The sequence below is a fragment of the Ambystoma mexicanum genome, chromosome 6q (assembly GCF_040938575.1).
Source record: "Ambystoma mexicanum isolate Mex_15411 chromosome 6q, UKY_AmexF1_1, whole genome shotgun sequence".
Lineage (NCBI taxonomy): Eukaryota > Metazoa > Chordata > Amphibia > Caudata > Ambystomatidae > Ambystoma > Ambystoma mexicanum.
In genome coordinates, this window is record NC_090937.1 from 175,915,358 (window position 1) to 175,936,086 (window position 20,729).

The 20,729-nt window shown below is 44.4% G+C and overlaps 1 protein-coding gene across 1 annotated transcript in view; it reads right to left on the reverse strand.

The window, feature by feature from the left end:
* The window catches only part of PCGF3 (polycomb group ring finger 3), a 695,750-nt gene that overhangs the window by 40,543 nt on the left and 634,478 nt on the right, over positions 1-20,729 (reverse strand). Inside the window, exon 8 of the mRNA XM_069630597.1 lies at positions 19,080-19,160. Within this exon, the coding sequence (XP_069486698.1) occupies positions 19,080-19,160 (81 nt within the window). The remainder of the gene's footprint in view (positions 1-19,079; positions 19,161-20,729) is intronic.

Consider the following 20,729-nt stretch of genomic DNA (forward strand, 5'->3'; position numbering starts at 1 on the left):
ATACCCAACAAATACTTGGTCACTTTGTCGAAGATTTGTCAATCTGGAAATGTAGAAACTGAGAGCCCTTTTAGGGTCAAGTCTATGCAACCTTTCCTCTTCCTTACTAGTGTGAGGAGGAGGATAAAAAGAAGGTAAGGTAATTTTTTGTGACAGATGAAAATCAAAAACTATTTTAGGCAAGAAAGATGGTTTGACTTTTAGAATAACTTTGTCCCTATGGGAAATGGTATGAGGAGGCTTCCAAGACAGTGCCTGCAACTCACTTATCCTGCGGGCTGATGTTATAGCCACCAACAGAATTGTTTCAAGAGTGAGAAGTCTTAATGGGCAAGAATGTAAAGGTTCGAAAGGGGCACACAGGCGAAATTTTAAGACTAAATTCAAATCCCAAATAGGCACCTGAAAAGGTGTCGGGGGGGGGGGGGGGGGATACACATTTGTTAGCCCTTTCAAGAATTGAATTACTAAGGACATTTTAAAATAGGACACCTCTTCCGAGGAACGCTTAAAGATAGATAGCGCTGCCAGATTTCCTTTTATAGTGCCAACTTGGAGCCCCAAACTGGCAAAGTGTAAGAGAAAAGAAAGTACTGTTGGAGTATTACAAAGGAATGGATCCACATTCTTATCCCTGCACCAGTTACTGAACTTGTTCCAACGACACCGGTACAGGGATTTTGTTGCTAGCCTTCTGGCCGAAAGCAAAAGCTCCATTACATCATCCGGGAGGCCCCGATTCTTATATCTCAGCCTCTCAGAAACCATGCATGAAGGCCGAGTGTCTTTACCTCTGGATGGAGGACCAGACCTTCCTCTTGCGAGAGAAGAGCCTCTCTTTGTGGAAGACGTATTGGAGGGCAGATGGACATGTCCAGAAGGTCCAGGTACCAAGTTCTCCTGGCCCAATCCGGGGCAATTAGGATCATGGTTTCCCTGAACTTTCTCAACCTCCTGATCACTTGAGGAATCACGGGGACAGGATGAAATGCGTAAAGGAGTGGAAATACCCAGTCCACTATGAACGCGTCCCTAGAGCTCCACTTGGGGGGAAAATTCCCTTGAGCAGTACAGTTTGCACTTCCGGTTGGCACTGGTCGCGAACAGATCCACTTGAGGGGGTTCCCCAAAGGGCGAAGATCCCTTAAAGGACTTCCTGAGCTAGTTCCAATTCACGGGAGAGTGCTCTGCCTGCTCAGAGCGTCTGCTGCCGTGTTCAGCTCTCTGGCTAGGTGAACTGCCGATAGAGAGATTCCTTCTTCTATTGCCCAAAACCAGAGGTACATTGCCTCTCTGCACAGTGGTAGTGACCCTACACCTCCTCTTGTTGAGGTAGTACATGGCCACTGTGTTGTCAGTCATTATTAGGACATTCTTTCCCTGTACAGAGGGCAGAAAGGCCTTCAGTGCTAGTCTGATTGCCCTCAGCTCCAAAAGGTTGATGTGTAGTTTGGACTCCGATTGAGACCAGCGACCGCCGATTGTCAGATCGCTGGTGTGGGCTCCGCACCCCGTGAGTGAGGCGTCCGTCACCAACGTTATCTCTGGCCATGGTTGCCAAAAAGGTTCCCCCTTGAGGATATTCTCCTTGCAAGCCCACCATAGGAGATCTTTAGCCACTTTGGTCAAGACTTGCAGAAGATCCGACATCTCCCCTGAAAATTGGGACCATTGAGTCCTGAGGGCCCATTCAAGGGATCTCATCCTCAATCTGGCGTCTGGCACCAGAAAAATGCAGGATGCCATGAGGTCTAGCAACCTTAGAAAGTTGAATGCCGGTAGATGTTGGGCATTTTGAAACTTCGTTACCATCTGCAGAATGTCGTGAGCTCTCTCCTTGGGAGGCGAGGTGTTCCCTGAGGAAGTATCCCGGACTGCTCCGATGCATTGGAGTCTTTGGGCTTGGAATCATTTGTGACTTCTTGTAATTGAGGGAGAAGCCCAGACTGTGTAAGAAGTGGCAGGTCAAGGCCAGATGTTCCTGGTCTCGTTCGGGTTAACTTGCCCCGATTAGCCAATCGTCCAGATAAGGGTAGACGTGAATCCCCTTCTTCTGATACTCGCTGCCACCACGGCTATCAGTTTGGTGAAAACCTTCAGGGCTTAGGTCAGCCCAAAAGGTAGAACCCGAAGCCGATAATGAGAACCACCAATTGCGAACCTCAGGTACTTCTTGTGCTTGAGATGGATTGGCACATGAAAGTAAGCATCCTGAAGGTCCAATGAAACCAGCCAGTCCTGAAGCTGAAGAGCCTGAAGGATCTGAGAAAGGGTCACCATCTTGAACTTGTCTTTCCTGAGCAACTTTTAAGTCCAAGATGGGTCTCAATCATCCGTCCTTTTTGGGGATGAGAAAATAAGGGGAGTGCCAACCCATGTCCCTCTCCGCTACAGGTACATGTTATAATGCATCTTTCCTTAGAAGGGTTAAAATCTCCTGCACAAGGAGCAGGTCTGGAGTTGACTCCCAGTGGATGATCTTGAGACCTTTGATGAAAAGGAAGGCCGGAACCATAGGTCACCATCTCTAGTGCCCAGGCATCTGACGTAATACCCAGCCATTCGTCCAGATACCGAGTGATTCTGCCTCCCACTGGGGTCTTGTGGGTGAAGACCTCAAAGTGGCTTTGCAGCGGCTGCAGCAGTGGCTGAGGAGGTAGTAGCCGCTGCTGTGGCAGTTCCAGCACCTTTTCCACTACGAAAGGGTTCTCTGTTGGCCTCTGACTGGCCTGCCCCGTCCCTTTTCCAAAAGAGGAGTAGAAGCGAAAGGGGAGACTCTTTCAGGAAGATGAGTCTGCGTAAGAGTGTTGTTGAGGCTGCCTTATAGTGGCGCTATGTGATTTTGCTGCCGCTTTTGGAGGTCTGCAGCTTCTCCAAGATCTCGTCCACCTTGCTGCCAAACAACCTCAAGCCGTCAAGGGACATATTAAATAATCTAGATTGCACATCAGGTGCAAGGCCAGATTTCCTTAGTCATGCAAACCTGCAAAGGACCATGCTAGATGCCATGGACCTGCTTACACTATCCGCAGTGTCCAGTCCTGACTGAAGGCATTCCTCCATAGCCTCTTTACCATCTTTTACTATAGCCAGGAAACCATCCCGTTCCTCACCTTCCAGGATGCTTTCAGCCACTGATGTCATGCAGTCCCACAGTGTATATGTAAATTTTGCTAAAGTACAAGTGACAGTCGATTTAAAGGCCATGCTGCCCGAAGGAAAAAAAAAAAAAACTTTCAGGCCCAAGCATCAACTTTTTTTTTTATTCATTATCCCCGTCTGGTGGTATTGATGGGTAAACTGATTGCCTAGTGGAGGTTGCAGCTTTAACCACTAGACTTTCAGGGGAGGGATGTTTAGATATATATTCTGGATCTGATAAAGATGGCCTGTATTTTGGTGCAAATTTCTTGTTTACTGCTGAAATAGAATCAGGAGTATTCCAATTTACCATCACCCTCTTTTGAAGTGCTTTATGGAATGGAAGAACAGGATCTTTTATAGGACCTTCACTCAGGATGTCAGTCATGTCATCCTGGTCGAAATCTGGGAAAGCTGCCTTCCAACCCACAAAATCAATGACCCTTCCCATAAGATTCCTATAACTAGGATCAGCATGATCTGTAGGGTCTGGTCTTTCAAAATCCACTCAGGTGAAGTGTCTAGGCCACTGGCAATTTGGAGACAGTCATAAAGATCTGTTATTTTGAAATTCGGGTCCACTAGCTCTTCGGGGACCTCTCTGGCTCCAAATCTAACTCCAGCTGAAGTGACATCCTCTTCAGAGGAGTGTCACTCAAAATGGATGACATGGATCTGAAAAATTCCTGTCTGGGTTGAGGATGGAAAGCTTTTTCAGGTAAAGAGGGTGGTATCGACTTGGGTATCGGCATTAATGAATGCCTCGATAAAAGCTTCGATAAAGACGACTCTGGCTTTGACGTTTACGAAGGCGGCTTTGATACTGTCAAAGAAGGCTTCAATACAGTCAAAGGCGTCAACGCCATTTTCATCTGCGGTTTCTACGAAGTAGTCAGACTGTCGAGTCAGATGTCGATTCCGCTACCATTGATATATGCACTGGAGGTTTTGGCTTAGTACGAGGCGTCGGGGAACTTTCCCTTGATACTCTTGACTCTTTTTCAGCTCTTGCGTGTTCAGATTTTGATGTCCCACGGTCACTTTTAGAGTGGGTAGAGGCATGATCACCACACGGCAACTTCGAGGGGGTCTGGGCCGCTTTCACAAAGATTTTAAGAATCAAAGCCCTAAATGCCTTCCATTTTTCTGGGGAATCGTGCTTGGATGGATAAGTTACTCTCCTCAGAAGAGACTCTTTGATCTCTACCCCCTCGACCCATGTCGAGATTTGACTAGATTCATCCGAATCTTTGTCTTTTAGAAGACTTGTAAGTTTCCTCCCCCATCGCCAGCTTACCTCTACGTTCCCCAAGAGCCTTATTGGACATGGCCTGGCAGGAACCGCACTCGTCAACCCGATGGTCTGGGCTGAGGCACCAGAGGCAATTCCGATGGGGGTCGGTTATTGACATTTTCCTTCCACATTTCAGACTTTTTTTAACCCTGTCTTGGGTGTGGTGGGAGTAGATGACGAGGACATCGTCGAGGAAAAATCTGATGCGCCGTTCGTAACACGAAGCAGTTGCGTCGGAAAAACGGAACTGAGGTAACGGGCACTGCTCAAGCCCTTTATAAAGCGGATGACGTCGACGGTCGAAGGCGGCCCTCGAGGGACGACTTCGGAGCCTCGAACACAGCGCCCGCTGGGGGGGGGGGGGGGGGATTCCAAAGCAGCAAAGGTGGGAGATGCATCATCATACGATGAGGAATACCTGGGAGGACAATCCATTCGAAAAATAAATCACTCCCAGTTAGCTTAACAAGTATCAATTTCTTTTCACCAAAAAGAACTGATAAAATGCGTCTGACAAGAACACAAAGATTATTTTCAGGAATGCAAAACTAACAATACCAAGATCCATCACAACCCACCCGGTTTAAAAGGAGGATATTTAGGAACTCAACTCCCCCACCCCTCTTTTTTTTTTTTACAACACTAACACTTTCTCAAAGACAGCCTGCTAAGAGAGAAAAATGGACTAACACCGAGCTGTATACCTAATGTGTGCCAATACAATGGTCAGGCAAGGTCAGGCAATTACTGACCATCACACACACATCTGACTTTCATTACACTTCCCCACATGGATAAAAGGTGGAGCATGAGAGCACACTCTCAGAACGGCAAAGCACACGAGCAAACAGCCGTTTCAAAATGGCAGTTTAACACAGAGAAAAATGGCGAAACAGAAGGGGATCGCAAGGAGCGAAGTACCATTGTCCTTTGACAAATAATCATTACTTTCACGACGCCTCAAGAATAGAAAGAGTAAGGCCAGGAAACCCGGCTGAGTAAACCTGTATTGTGTGTCGGAGGCACCCGGGGCCCTCGTGTCGATAATCAAGACATGGAGAATCGCCAGCTGCTGTGCTACTGTCCTCAGCTCCAACAACAAAGCAGCGTCAATGAAATCAACGTAGTCAGGAGTTGGGGAGACCAATACAAGACCGGTCTGTGTTGAAGCCAAGGTTGCAAGCAGAAACATTGTATAGCAAGCACTGGAATGAACGTTTTATGAAACGAGTGTGATAACCAATGTAAGTAAAGTTAAACTGCAGATGAGTGATTGAACTTTGAAACCAAGATATGATGCACCGCGTGTGTGCTCAATCGAAAGTCTCTGTATGGTATCCAGCGGAGAGTAAGGGAAAGAGTGGCAAGGATTGTGAATCGAAGTGGTCTTGCAACAGGTGAAGCAAAATGATGTGCACAATTGAAAGTCTTTGATGTTGATACAATAAAGAAAGTTCATGGCAAAGTAGATAAATTGGTCAGAGCCAGGCAGAGGGAGACTAATTGAAGATTTTGTGTCAAAGTGGATCTGAGCCCAGCGGGGGAGATCTGAGGTGAATAGTTAATCACCTAAGAAAACTGTGTATATGTGAAACTGAGATGGATCTCAAACCTGGAGAAAAGAGTGACTATGCAGTGCAATTCCATTTGTTGTGCTTACAAGCGGAATAGTACAACCAAAATATTTACCAAAATGTCAATCTCTTTACTATTGAGATCAATTTCTGCGGCTTCGGCTAAACATATTGAAAACAAAAGAGATGCAGTAGCTAAGGAAAGAGAACGAAACTAAAGACAATCTCTGTAAACACTGCAAAAAAGAAATAGAATCGCTGGAACACTTGATCACAAAATGTCGGTCAATTTCAAATCAAATGACGTGTCATCTGGGATTTCCATTCCAGTTAAACGGAAACACAGATGAATGGTGGACAAGGGTGATCTCAGGTCACAATATGAAAATAACTTGTGCAACCATTGACTTTATGGATGCGATTCTGAAAGAAACTTAAAGACTAATGCAAAAAAAATACGCAAATAGGAAAAAAAAGAGAAAAGATTTTATAGTGCACTGTGTCAGACAACGTAAGGAATTGCGTTACTCTGAGAGTTCAAGGGTTTTATGGATGTAACATTGTGATAAAGGTTTGTATAAACTAAAGATTACAATAAAAAAATATATATGTGCAATAAATAAAGGAAAGGAACTTTATGGTTTGTTGCATCAGGCCCTCTGAAAGTAGAGACTTTAAATGGCAAAGAGACTTTAGCACAGACGGCAATGATGTTGAAGTTTTGAACTGCACCCTTGTGCTAGAGAAGCCAGAGACTGTGCCAAGCTAGAGTGTGCTGCCTTGTCCAGTGCAGAAAACGTGGGGAAGGGTAGCCAACGGCTTGAATATACTGACCTATTTCCTGAACGCTTTTCTTTTGCATATCATTATTTCCCACACCATTTGAATTTAGAGGTAAGGATTGGATATAGGTTTATTAGTATGGGCCCTTTTATTTTGACACCACCAGTAGGAAAGCATTATTTGATGGTCGTAGCTTGCTGCCATCTTTAGATTTAGGATTAGATGGGCGTTTTTCAAACCCAATTAAAGTTCAATAAACACCCTTGAACTGTGGTCACTTGTGTCTGCTTTACTGTTGATACCATGCCTTCCCTTAGATAACAAATGCTGATTTTTACCTCAGGTAGATCGAGAAGGTGCGAGAAAGCCAACGCTATTCTCCCACCGACTCCTCAGGATCTTCCATTCAGGTGACATGGGAAGGGCATCACTTTTCGATCCCGACCCTGGGGGTGGACAAGCAAGGGAGGATCACCTGAGTGGAGGCTCATGAGGGATTGGGAGGAGTATACCCAAGGGTGAGACATGGTATTTCCCCAATACCAAAAACACCCCCAACCTACTCTCCCTCAGCCTTTATGGGGCATCTCCAGTCCAACCCCATCCCCCTGTCCCCATTTCCACCAAATACTGAGGAAGAGGCAACTAAGATCAGTAAAGATTGCCCATACGAACAACATGGAGAAAGTAAGGGAAACCTACCATAGAAAAAAACTCAACTTGTCCCACTTATAGTCAGGCAGAGTCAGGCATTCAATAGTAACTAGTCAAACCTAACTTCACTTAAATGGTCTTTTCAATATAAAAGATGTGGTCTGACACAAGTGTATGAGCAAGTTGCGGAATGAGTCGCAGAGCAAGCAGGAGAGCGTGGCAGGTGGAGAACCAAGACGCCAGAGTTGCCCTGGCCCAGAAGCCAGAGAGTGGGATACTGAGAAGCTGAGGAACTGCTGTGTGAAAGGGCAGGGGCGTGGCGAGGGAGCCGTGTCTCCAGGGAGCCAAGAAGGGTAAGTCTATGGGAACCCGAGAGGCGTGCTGGTGCCCTGCAGAGCCAGTGCGTTTGAGTGCTCGTTCCTCTGGGCCGGTGAGACAGTCTAGGAGTGTCCGAGGGGCAGGTGGTGAAGCCATGATCTCAAAACAATGAGCCAGTGTGAAACGGAAGCGCAGGAGTCAGCTGAGTGAGTCTGAATGCATGCAGAGCCGGGTTGTGAAGAGCGCAATACAGATACAAGGTAACGTCATAAACGAGTGAAGAAAGAGGACCACGTTTGAAGTGAGCGTTCATTTGAAACTGAAGGGAAGTCTTCAACAAAGGTGCAAGTAACAGTGTAACAGTGTACACGTGAGAGGTGTGTGTGTTGAACAATGAAACGATATGAATGAAAGAGGACCAGAAGCCTGTCGAAAAGGTGCAGGAGGCACAAAACGAAAGGACAGTATAAAAGCGGGTGTGAGCAACCCGAAATGGGCCACAAGGTGGTGGAAATGTGCAAGAGGCAAGGAAGGAAAGGTGGTGGGGAGAATTCTCAGAACAGTGCCAATTCCCTTCTACCTTAGAGACACCTAGCTTTTTTTGCTGGACTTTTGGACGTTAATTTCTAACCTGGAGAGAGAGACCTTTTTCCCACTCTCTCATGTATTTTTTGTGATTTGGACTTTGGAGTCTGACAAACTCCATAGGCATCATCTTTACATTGGGACACACAGCACCTTCAGTGCAGTGGCACAGGGAAGTCTTAGATTTCCCTAAGGTTTAAATACTTTTGAGGTGAAACTGTTTCCAAGAGCAGTGAAGTGAAATTGACTTTACTTACATTGTTTAACTTTCTAGACCCAGCTCACACTTACCATAGGGTGCTGGAGGGGTTCCTTAGTATTCCCTTGGTCTAGTTTCTTATGTAACATTTTTATTTTACCCTTTCTACAATTAAAAGGCAGGCAGCAGTGGTTTACTTTTTCCTACCATTGCGTGTTTCAACCGCGGGCTGTAATTGCAGTAAGTCGCACATGGGTGCCCATTTCGTCAAAATTACCCCGGTCCTCCTTTTTCGCTATTTCTTGTTGAAAAAAAAAAAGGTCCTTCTTGTGATTTACTCTGCGCGACAAACCAGATTTGGTCCCTTTGTTCATTTGGTCTTTGGCAGGGTTCACTGGTGAAACCCGCCTCTGGCTCCAGCGTGTCGGGCGGGACAGGAAGCAAGGTGCCCAAAACTCCCTGTGCTTACTCTGCTTGGTTACAGGAATGCACCTAAAGGTGATTGGCTGGAGGGCTGTTCTCGGAGGACATCCACCCTGCTGTGTGATTGACAGCTAGGCTGTGAGTGAATGGGAGAATGGTTTGCCTGGTGATGAAGCCCTGCTGCATTGCGGAAGCTCCGAATTCGCCTCAACTAGAGAAGCCCTACAACGGACGACTTCTCCCCTTGGGTTGGTGGGACCAATCAACCCCAACGCGAACTCGTCTGGACATCCTCTCGGAGCTGGCTGTATTTCCACTGCTGCTGCAGGAACCGATTGCCAGGGAGAGGAACACCAGAATAGAGTGTCTCGTTTTGAAGTCGGACCCGAGTTCCAGGACGATCCTCCGGACTCCCAGGAAGCAGAATGACCAAGCCTGAGCAACCGCAACAGAGTGCTGGACCCCAGATGCGAGGAAAGTCCATAGTGGTATCCGAGAACCGCAGTGGTGCTGTTTGCGAGAAGTTAACCCATTGCTGCTGCCGATCTCATTCGTAGTGCAGGAGTCCCCAGACGTCCTCACTCTTGTACCCACGACTGAGGCCCAGGAACAGCAGGATCTGCAGGCCTACACAGGATTAGAAGCCAGCTGGAAGCAGCTTTTCTTCCAACCAAAGGTACTGTAAAACTAAGAGGACTTACCTCTTGTCATGTAGCTGTGCTAGTTCTCAGTTGAGACTCTTCTTGGTTGCATTTGCAGAGTTGCTACAGCTTTGCCCCTCGCAAGTGTAAAGACTGGTAGGGGGTGTCTGTACTTCCGCTCTCTATATGGTAGAGGAGAGGCACAGAGGACCCCAGCCAAGATTCTCCATTATTGGTACGTGGTTGAGCAATTAAGGCCTAGCTTCTCAGGAGGTGATGCAGGCTGGTTCTTAAGTACAGTGTTGTCCCCGAACCCCCACAAAGGAATGTCCACACACTGTATTACTGAAAACAGTCTTGATATAATTAATATTCAAAGGTATGTACACGATCACAATAACGCACTTTGTACTCGGAAGTCAATAATGATAAATATTATACAATTCTAAAGTGGTACCACCAATGTTATTGAATCTCATTAAAGTGCATCAACTGTACAGTTAAAATCTCACACAGATCAATAACGAGTAAACCAGCAATAGAGATAGGAAGGAACGCAAGATGGTTGAAACAATAGGCAGAATACTGACCCCTACCACTAGGCACAGTTCTGTGTGGTGATCCCCCCCACCTGTAAATAAAGATATATAGCACAAGCCCAGTCCATATAATGTTCGATAGTCTTACTTCCTCCTATTAAGGTTTTACCCACCCCCCCGCGCCCCAATGTACCTGGTGGAGTAGAGCTCTCCGACGATGCGTCGACCGATCCTTCTTGAGTGCCTCCCTTTAAAGCAGGAGCCAAGGATCATCAAGAGTTGTCGGGGGAACTTGGCATTCGGTGTCAGGGAATCAACGGCCCTTCTTGAGTGCCCACCCTTTAAGGCAGGAGTCACGGGTCGTTGAACGTCCGACGGTGAACGGGTTGAACAGTGAAGTGGTAGCTTTGTTCCTAGCGGTGCTCGTCGATGAGAGCGTTGGCGTCCTGCAAGGAAGAGGCATGCGGGGCACCTCAGTGACGATAGTTCTGGACCACAAAGAGATGATGAAGAACTGTGGCCCAGCAAGGGCGTCGAGTCACGGCGTCTGTTGTCTTTAGGTGGTGGGAAACCCACCGGTGGATGCTCCTCGGCGTGTCGACAGTCGGGCCTTCTCCAGCGGGAGACAAGCGGGTGACGATGCAGACGAGAGCCTCCGATGATCAAATGAAGTTCTTAGGCAAACAGGAGCACGGCGGCTCCGGTCGGCGACGGCGGTCGTCGACAGTGGTGGACACCAGTCCGGGCGCTTCTCCTTGGAGTTCCGCAGCAATCCCTGTATCGGGTCGGCAGCCTGTCGAAGGTCTGTCTACCAGGGAGCGTTGGCAAAGATTAGCTGTGCACGATGGTCCCTCGTAGCTCGGGAAGAGGACGCCTTACCAGGTCCTCTCTGGGTCAGTCCTTCGAAACACAGCAGCTTTCAGATTGCAAAGGAGAGCAACAGCAATTCTTCTCGTCCCAACAGGGCTTCAAGGTCAAGCTTCAGTTACTCCAGTTACTCGTCGTAGTGGACTTCAGCTTCTGAACACGATTCCTAGCAGTGAGAGGTCCCCAGATATACTGTTGATCTCCCATTCATTCCGCTGGGTCAAACTCAAGCATCCAATCACGACTACGGGCATTCATGCAGGCAGGCAATCAGGCACACAAGGTATTCAGGCCATTCACCTCTCTCCAGACATTCACAACAAGTTATGTGTATTGGGACAAGGGCCGAGCCATTCAACACTCCAAGCTGCATTCATACCGGTTTCGGGCAGGGCTGTCTCAGTCATTGTGTCAGCCACCAGATACTAGACATCCACAACACAGAATGCATATTCGTCACACACTCTACTCACCCAGGTCCCACCCACAGGAGGTACCCACAACATACATCACCGGGAAGGCTCCAGCTAGTCTGGCCGGGCCTTCACAACAACACCATATATGGCATTTCCACCCAACAGCCAGTCAGGGGGAAGGGACAGAGTCAGGGCTTCCCAGGACTTTGGGAAAACAAGGTAATGGGTAATAGAAAGCAAGAGGCCAGAGGGGCCCATCTTGTTTTCCATCAGGAATCAACTGATCCCAATGGCAGGGCCGGGGTATCCCAAAATGGAGGATACTCTGCGCACCTGTTAAATTCAGCATGGAGCTGCCACCAGCCTAATAACCTGCTCTGCGTGCCACCCACAGGTGCCCAAAAGTATACACTAGGGGCACAGGGTTGTACCCCCATCCATGGGTGCCATAAGGGTATACCACGGGTCCGTTCACCAAACCAAAAGAGCTGCACCGCCAGGTGTCCCACATGAACTCCTGCGCAGAAAACACGACAGAACACACAATAAAAAGCAGTAAAGGACAAGGATACGGAGGCCCTGTCCCTCCAATGCATTTCCAGCATCACAGCAAGCCTCCCAGCTTGTGGCCCTACAGCAATTTCATTTTTTTTTACAAAAAATTCTCAAACATTGTGCAAGACTTTTTACCTACCTGCAAGAGGTGCTTGAGCTCACCTAGACTTTTTGCTCAACTAACATTGGCTGTCCTGGCTCCCTGAAAAACTCTTCTTACCTCGGACTTTGTGATTTGCCCCCCCCCCCCCCCCCCCCCCATGGAAAGGGTTAATTTACTTTGCATTGGAGGGTTCATGCTTAAGAATATTTGTTAACCATTGTTTTATTCGCCCCTCTTCTCCTTATTTATTACAACCTCAGTATTGCGCTCAATGTACCAGTGATATATTAATGTCCAGTGTCCTAGTTATTTAAGTCACCGCAGGGTGTAGGAAGAATCTGTGTGCCATCCCAAATGGGTATTTAATGATTTAAAGGAACAGAGTGTAATTTTGATGCATATTTGTGTTACTGCTATATTACTCCCTTCTAAAGAAGGCTTATTCAACCAACTTTTTAATTAATAATTGTTTAAACAAGAAACCTTGTGTGCAAGTGTTTACTTGAATACTTGCCACTGAATCTCTCTGCAACAACCTTACTGCTCACATTGACCCCCCCTTGAGATAAGCCAGGCTGCTCAGTCACTCTACCATCTTGTGTAGTACATGCTTATACCAAAGGTTGGGTTAACTATTGCCAAGAGGACAAGGCTGGTGCAGTCTCCCATAGGATACTGCATACAATCTTGCCTTTCAAAAGGACAGTTTAAAAAGTGGGGTGAGTGACGCGAAAGGAAAGGAACTAGTGCAAGAGTGAACAAAAGCATGAAAGAAGTGTGCAAGAGGCATGGCCAAGATAAGGAATAAAAGTGCAAGTGGGCACAGAAGAGGGGAAGGAATACCAAAAAGTGGTGCAGGAAGCACCCGAGGATAAGAAACGCAAGAGGAAATTAAAGTAAAGAATCGAGAGGGGCAAAAGGTCAGAGTGGTCACGCTGAGGAAAATCAAAGAGTCTAGTGTTCACAAAAGCCTCTGACTCTGCCCCATACGAGGATGACATGCAGGAAAGACTGCTCATAAGAAAAAGGCACATCCTGACCAACAGACTGTTTTGAAAGCTGGACGAGGCCTGAGCCTTGGTGTTTTATATTGAAAGCTGAAAGTGAACAAGTTAAAGCTTGGGAAAGAGAACCACAAGGAACTCAAGGACATTTAAGGTGTTTGAATTCACAACAAGGGGCCTGTGGAGAAGGTCATACAAACAGCCCTGATGAGTGAACCAATCCTTGTGACATTGACCATATTGCACATGGTGAGAAGACCACCTGAAACCATTTTTGTTGACCCATTATTTTTCCTTTTCCCTTTTCAAAAGACTTCCCATCACATTTTTGGACATCGTGAGGGCAAGCATAGGTTTAGACAAAGACAGACTTATTTTGGACTATTAGAAGACGACGGCCATTAGAAATATCAGTTAAGGGAACCATCCCTTAGAGATAAGGCCAGTTAGGCATTGCACCACCCCAGGAACCTTAGTAAATAAAGGTTTTAAAACAAACGTTTGACTCTGTCTCTCTTGATACCGTGCCCGTCACAGAGGGTGAACTCAGACTAGGACAGCTACATGGGAATGGAATGCTGATAACCTTTGAGGTGTGTAAGGGCACATTTTCAAATACAAAAGCTGAAAGATTCATACACGACCAAATTAGGCACTGGATCACCAATAATGTCAAAAGAGGTACCTGTGAAATCAAGGACTTGGAGCTAACCCTAATGGAAGGGATAACAAGATGGTGGATGGACCAAATGCTATAGATTACTAGATTCTATAGAAAGCACCGAAAAACTGCCATACGTACAGAAATAGGAAGCAGATCTGGGTATTGCACTGCAAACATCACAGAGCCTCATCTGGGAAAGGGCACACAAATCCCCCCCCCCGTATTACAGGAGGGAAAGAATGCCCCTACAAAGTCCTTCTCAGATAATATATGTCACCGAGTAGATTAAACAAGATTGATTCAAATATAAAAACCTGCAAAATGTTGGTGGGAATGTAAAATGTTTTACATAAATAAGTACGATCTGGCATCTAAGGTGATATGATATTTTATTTATATAGCGCATATACACAATGCGTTTCAAGGGGGGTTTGTGCATTGTGTCCCCATCTATGGGAAATAAGTTCTGTCACATATAAAAGATATTACAAATGTTAGTCTTCCAATTAACACTAAATTGTGATACTGGGAGACACAGATGAAGGTGGAATAGCCCCAATAAAACGTGACAACTAGATTAACCACCCCTGTTCTGCTGAACGTGGCACCATCATGGACATCCCAGACAGGCAATGGTGGATTAGGACTGAAACATGAGGGCAATGGTAAAAAAACAAGAAAAATCACAGCAATTATAAATGATTCAAACCAATCATTTTATATAGTTTGGTCACAGTTGACAAACTTCTGAAACTATGAACACCTAATCCACAAACAATTACTATTGGAAAACTTTGCACTTTTTTTTGGTGAGCTGCTTCAAGTGGAAGCAATAAAGAAACTATACATGCAAAGTGCAATTACGGTCTGGTTTAACTTCTCATGTAACAGAATGCTAAGATTAACAAGATCTTGGAAGCCTCAGCATAGGGATTTTAAAATGAGGCAAAAAGGTGGTTAATTTAATGTATCCGTACCATTCATTAGACTGGTAATGGCACTGCAGACTTACCCTATTAGAATACAGCAAAGATCAAATAATGTATCTTGCAAGTGCACCTTAAAAAAGGGAGTAACATTCATCCTCTAGACCAGTGGTCTGCAACCTGCAGTTTGCTGGGTGTTCTGGACTAACAATGGCATGATTCCATTACCATTGGCTGTGTTGGCTAAGGCTCATAGAAGTTGTTCAAAAAATCTGGAGAGCCAAAGGTTGCAGACACTTGCTCTGGACCATGTGACAGCTGTACTTGGAAATCGATATATTGCAGAGATTTAAATGGTGCACCCAAGAACTCAAAGCATCTGTGCAAAAAGAAAAAGGATTTCTCGATCCCACTATTATTTAAACTAAAAAGAAAAACAGAGCGCTTCTTCCATGTCCAATATGGTTCCCTTTAAATCCTCAATAATGAAGCAGAAAAAAAGTGGGCACTGAGTCACAAATAGCAGGACATCCAAGAGGTCCCAGTGATCCCAAGTAGATAAGATTAGAAAAACTTCAATCAAAATTTAAAAAAGAAAACTGTCACTGAAAAAAGTACACTGATCTGAATGCACTACAATAATACAAATTTTTATTTTTTTTGAAATCTTATTCAGATTGAATTCTATGTGGTCACCTGCGTGGCAACCAAAAGAACTGTGACACTGCCAGGACAATTGGGTCTTCTGCTTTCTACCAAACAGGGTGCCTCACAACTAGCAGTTGGTCTATTTTACAGTTATCGCTTTGGAATAGTTATGAAGTCCTTTGCTGGCACTTTGTCGTCGAATGAAGGCTCACAGTGCTCAATCTAACATTTTTGAAAGTGACCGGCAAGAAAGGTCATATGCTCCATTAGATTGTAAACTATGCTTTCAATGGGATGCTAGAATTGCTTATCCGTTGAAAGGATTTTGTGGCATATTCTACCAAGTGGCCATCCATTTATAGAGAATTACTGATGTTTAATAACTACTCTACCATTTTTTAAAACGGGAGAAGGGGTATCACCTAAGAACTACCGCCCAATCGCCTTGCTGGATGTTTCTAGCAAACATGTCATTCTGCCAAGACATCTTGAAACCTAGTCTACAGAAAAAGTCATGTTGTTTACCAATCTGGGTTAAAAAAAACATAGGAACCTCACTTAACAGTCTAATTTTATACCTCGTTCAAAGTAGGTCGCCCTTTAAAAAACCACCAATTTATGTGGCTTTTGTGGACCTCACTATGGCGTTCGACTCCATCAATAGATCATTACTTTGAACAAAGTTCCAGAAATGGGGCTGTCTGCACACATTAGGTATTCTATGCTATTTACATAATGATACAAAGGTTCAAATTAGACTAAAAGCACAAGATTCCTCATCAAAACCAATTTCCACTTATTATGGCTTATGCCAGGTATGTGTCCTTGCCCCGCTTCTATTCAACCTCTTCGGATCATATTGTGGAGACACTAGGGGTGGCTGGCGTATATGCAAATGATCTGGTCCTTTCCGACTACTCAAGTTAGCCTTCAATGCCAACTAAAGGTCCTTGATGAATAAGTCAATAATAATGACCTAAACATCAGCTAATTAAAAACTAAGGTGTTAACTTTTTCTAATCATCATGGACCCAAGTGTAACTTTGTAGGGAGTCTGAATCAGACCACCCTCAAAGTAACTCATTTCACCACTTATTTAGGCGTTCCAATCAGTGTGACGAATAGGAAACAGCTCATCACCAAAGGCTACGAGATAACTGTCCACTTGCAGCCAATCAAGCTAAAAGTGTAACACGCATTATGGGTGCTTTTGACTAATTCCACAGTTTTCATAATGAAGGTGTTAACTATCCTAACCTACGGAGCATAGATGGTTGGATCAATAACAAGGGATTTTTAGTTCAAACAAGAGGGCCTATTTTGGCGGCGTGGGATTACTCTTCCTAAATGTGTTCCTACTATTATAATAACTTAAGTTTGGTACGTTATATCCCTTATCGCACAATAAACTGGAAATAACTTTGTTTATATAGGAAAATACTTGAGCCTGCAGGGGCTTTGCTATTTTATACGTTAAACTCTGCAATGGCCAGTTCTTCCAACAGTGAATTAACACACAGGATTCACCATGGTAATTCCCTGTTGGAACCCTTAAACATGGCTACAGAGACCTTATTATTTACCCCTCTGAAGTAAAGAAAAAGTTCTGTATCATGGATTGGATCATGATTAGATCAGGTACAAAGAAATGCACATTATTAACATATATAGCAGAAACTGAGAAACTGCTGAATTCGGTCCACTGTATTTGAAGAAATGTCCTGATGTGAATGGAAGAACATGGTTCTTAAGTTTAAGGTTTACTCTGTTCACCACAAACAAAATCTTGGGGTCTTAAAAGAATATTGTAAGGACCCAGAGACACTAGAATACGTAAGGTCCTAATTTAGTCGAATATTTGAAGCATTTGGTTGCTTAATGACATCTTTGAGACATTTGTCGCAAGAAGCAATAGGCTGGATACAGTCTTTCCTGAATAGGACCATGCGTGTATTTTCACCCTCAGCTTCTGCCAACCCTATTCCCATCACCTGTGGAGTGCCTCAGGCCTCCTGTGTCTCCCCGACCCTGTACAATATTTTCATGATGATCGACGGTCTTGATATCACCTACACCAACTATGCAGATGATACCCAGATCCTTTTACCGCTGACGGGAGATTACAACAAGGATTTGGCCTTGGTGAAAGAGCGTACCTAATCATCCAGGCATGGGTGGCCACCCATGGTCTATGCCTGAATGATGCCAGAACTGAGCTCATAATCCTCGGCACCACCCCCAAACTGAACAAACTCAGCCACAACTACACAAGCTTCACCATTGATGGCAATACTATCAATGTTTCTAAAGTAGTTAAAACACTAGGTTTCTACCTAGACGCCACCCTCTCCTTCACCAAGCAGGTTAACTCCATGGCCTCCACCACGGCTTACACCAGCAAGCTAATTAGAGATGCGAAGCCCTCCTCTCCACGCACAGCTGCACAACCCTGGCCAGACCATTAATTCTATCAAAATTAGATTACTGCAACGCCCTCTATCTGGGAGCAAATAAATACATAAACAAAATTCAGATCCTCCAAAATAACACCCTTAGAGCAGCGTTGGGTATAGCAAAAAAAGAGCACATTTCTGAAATAAGAAGATCCAATAATTTGCTCACTACTAACGATAAAATCCTGTCAAAAACAGCCTCACTCACACAAGTGTCTAAATGACGCCGCCCCTCAATACCTCACTGAAAGATTTAAGAGACAATCTTCCAGTCGTCCAACAAGACTAGCCAACGCCTACTCCCCGACTGTCCCTAGATTTTAACTATCCAAAACTGGTGGACGCAGTTTCCCAGTTAAAGCCGTGCAGTTGTGGAACTCCCTTCCCCCTACCATAAGGGCCGACCAAACATACCCCCACTTCAGACGTAATATCAATTGGTTTAAAGAAAACGACCACTGAAATGCTGGGCACCTCCCACCTTTCCACACCACTATCCTTCATTGTATGTACCGTATATATTGTATCTTCTGCCTCATCACAGTTGACAGTCTATGCCATCTTTATGCCTGTATATATTCTCTCCAAATGATTCTCCCTTCACTTATGAATATATTTGTATGCCACTTCTATGCCCATTTATCTTTTCCTAATGCATTTTCCATTTCAACTTTTTCCTGTATATATTTGTACAGCATTGCAACCTAAACTGAAAATATCATTGATGCTCTTGCGCCCTGATACCCCGAGGTCTGGCACACATTGTAAATAATAAAACAAACATTTGCACTTTGCTAAATTTGATCATGATACGAATATTGTAACCTCACCAGACCTTTGGTACAGGATCTTGCCTGTTTCTCACGTGTCGCCGATTTTAACTGCGGTTACATTTTTAATGGAAATGTTCTCAGATTGCAATTTATTAACCAATCAAAATGTTTTTACTAACAGTACTATTTTTCTATTGGCCTTGTTTCTTTTAATTTTAGATGTGATGTTTTTTGTAATTCTTTCCTTGTTAGTCATACCTTTCACTAGTTACAAACAAGCCATAGCTATATAAAAAAGTTATTACCTACCGTCTCTATCCTTTTACTACTTAGGATAGAAAGACAGTGTCGTAAAGGCACTGCAAAACAGAAAATGGGACATTTGAGACTCACTATGAATGACATAGGGTGTTAAAAAAACATGACTAAGTGAGAAAAAGTCAAAGACCATTAGGGAGTGATAAAAAATAACATTCACATTGGATACCGTTGGATGGCTAATCAGAACAAAATGTGTACCTTAAATCTCCATCTGGTGACTACGACAAATTTGAGCGTGTGGTCTTTGCCAAGAATTTCTTCATTGCATAATATGTCCAACTAATGAAAAGAAAGTTTAGAGAAAGATGCTCTTTAATTAAACAGCAACACACCCAATTGTTACAAATAAAATGACCACAGCACTAACAGTGCTACACTACAAAATAAAATGCCTGAACACCAATGCCCCACTAACTGAACTATGGCAGTATTCTTTTTTAATTTATGTTCTATGCATCAAAGAAGCAGGGCATACATTTTTAAAAGCATTTAATTCCATTTTCCAATGCAAGACAAACTTTCAGATCAAACATTCATGTACCATTGGGTGGGCACAGCCCAAGATAAACTGAACTCTGCCTCCCCCTTCTCGACCAGCCCAGTCCACAGCGAGCCCAAACCACACGAAGAGAAGTACATTAGACAAACATTACCTCAAGTAAATGTGTATATAATGTCAACATCATCTACACAAATAACAGTGTCAACTAAAAAATATGAGCGACACCTCATTGATAAAACCTATGCCACTTCTATAGGGCCTATCCTACTTGATCCTATCCATGTGTGCCTAGTCAATCTCATCTCCATAAATCCAGTTAGTTTCAGAAGACACTCGTCTAATCTGGAAGCAACCATTTTAGCAATAGCGCACATACATCTACATTATCAAGACTGCAATCTTAGAATCCTGAAGTGGGCATGAGAGGTAGCAGTGGTTGGTTCAGAAGCTACTACAAATGCAGTTTAAGGATACACAGCATGTTTGGAAGAGTTTACTGTACAAGCAGAAAAGTGATCTCCGCAAACTTCACTTGTAAATATGATGAATCCTGGAAGGTCCAGAGTACACAAATGTATTAATATGATTTTCAGTTGCTTTGTAAACAGGCCCAGTTTATGGAGCGTTTCACTTCTCTTAAGTTGGTTATTGTTTAACATGTTGAAGAGTTCCATAGGAAAATAAGCTTGGGCATTTTACAATTAGAAATTGCAGAATGTCAAAGTTGTGCTGAAGTTTGCCTGTTGGCCACACAGAGTGGAAAAGGTATTTTTCACCCTTTTGGTAAACACCCGCCCATGCAAGTTGAAACACAGGTTGAAAAACAGAAGATGGATTAGAAGAGTAGGGGATGGTACTTGACGAGTAGGCTGCAGAGAGCCCAAAGACTATGCTTGAATGCTTGAAGCTACAGGAAAACACCTAGACGGAAGCGTAGTAAGGATAAACAATTGCAGGTCAACTGAATGTTTTATTTACTGTAATCAGGGATGGGATTGGACCAGACGCTTTTGTGAAATTGGGCAATGTCTATAAACAACGCTATGTTATTGTGATTTATACTGCACACCACTGCCATGTTCATGGACTCCAAACTCTCTGGTGGACATGAAAAGGAAGGAGGGCTTTGTTAGTGGGATTGAGAAGGAAAAGCACAAGCGATCTTTTATGTGCTGTTGGTAGCTTCAGTTTAGAAAAACCGGTCACTGTGTGTTGGTTTGTTTTTAGTTGATAGAGTTTGTGGTGTTTGGTGTAAAGACGTTTCGAAAGTAAACAGTCAGGGATGTGCGTGGGGCTTTCTCCAGATGTCTAAGACCTACAATGGTGAATGGCCAAAGAATAAAGTT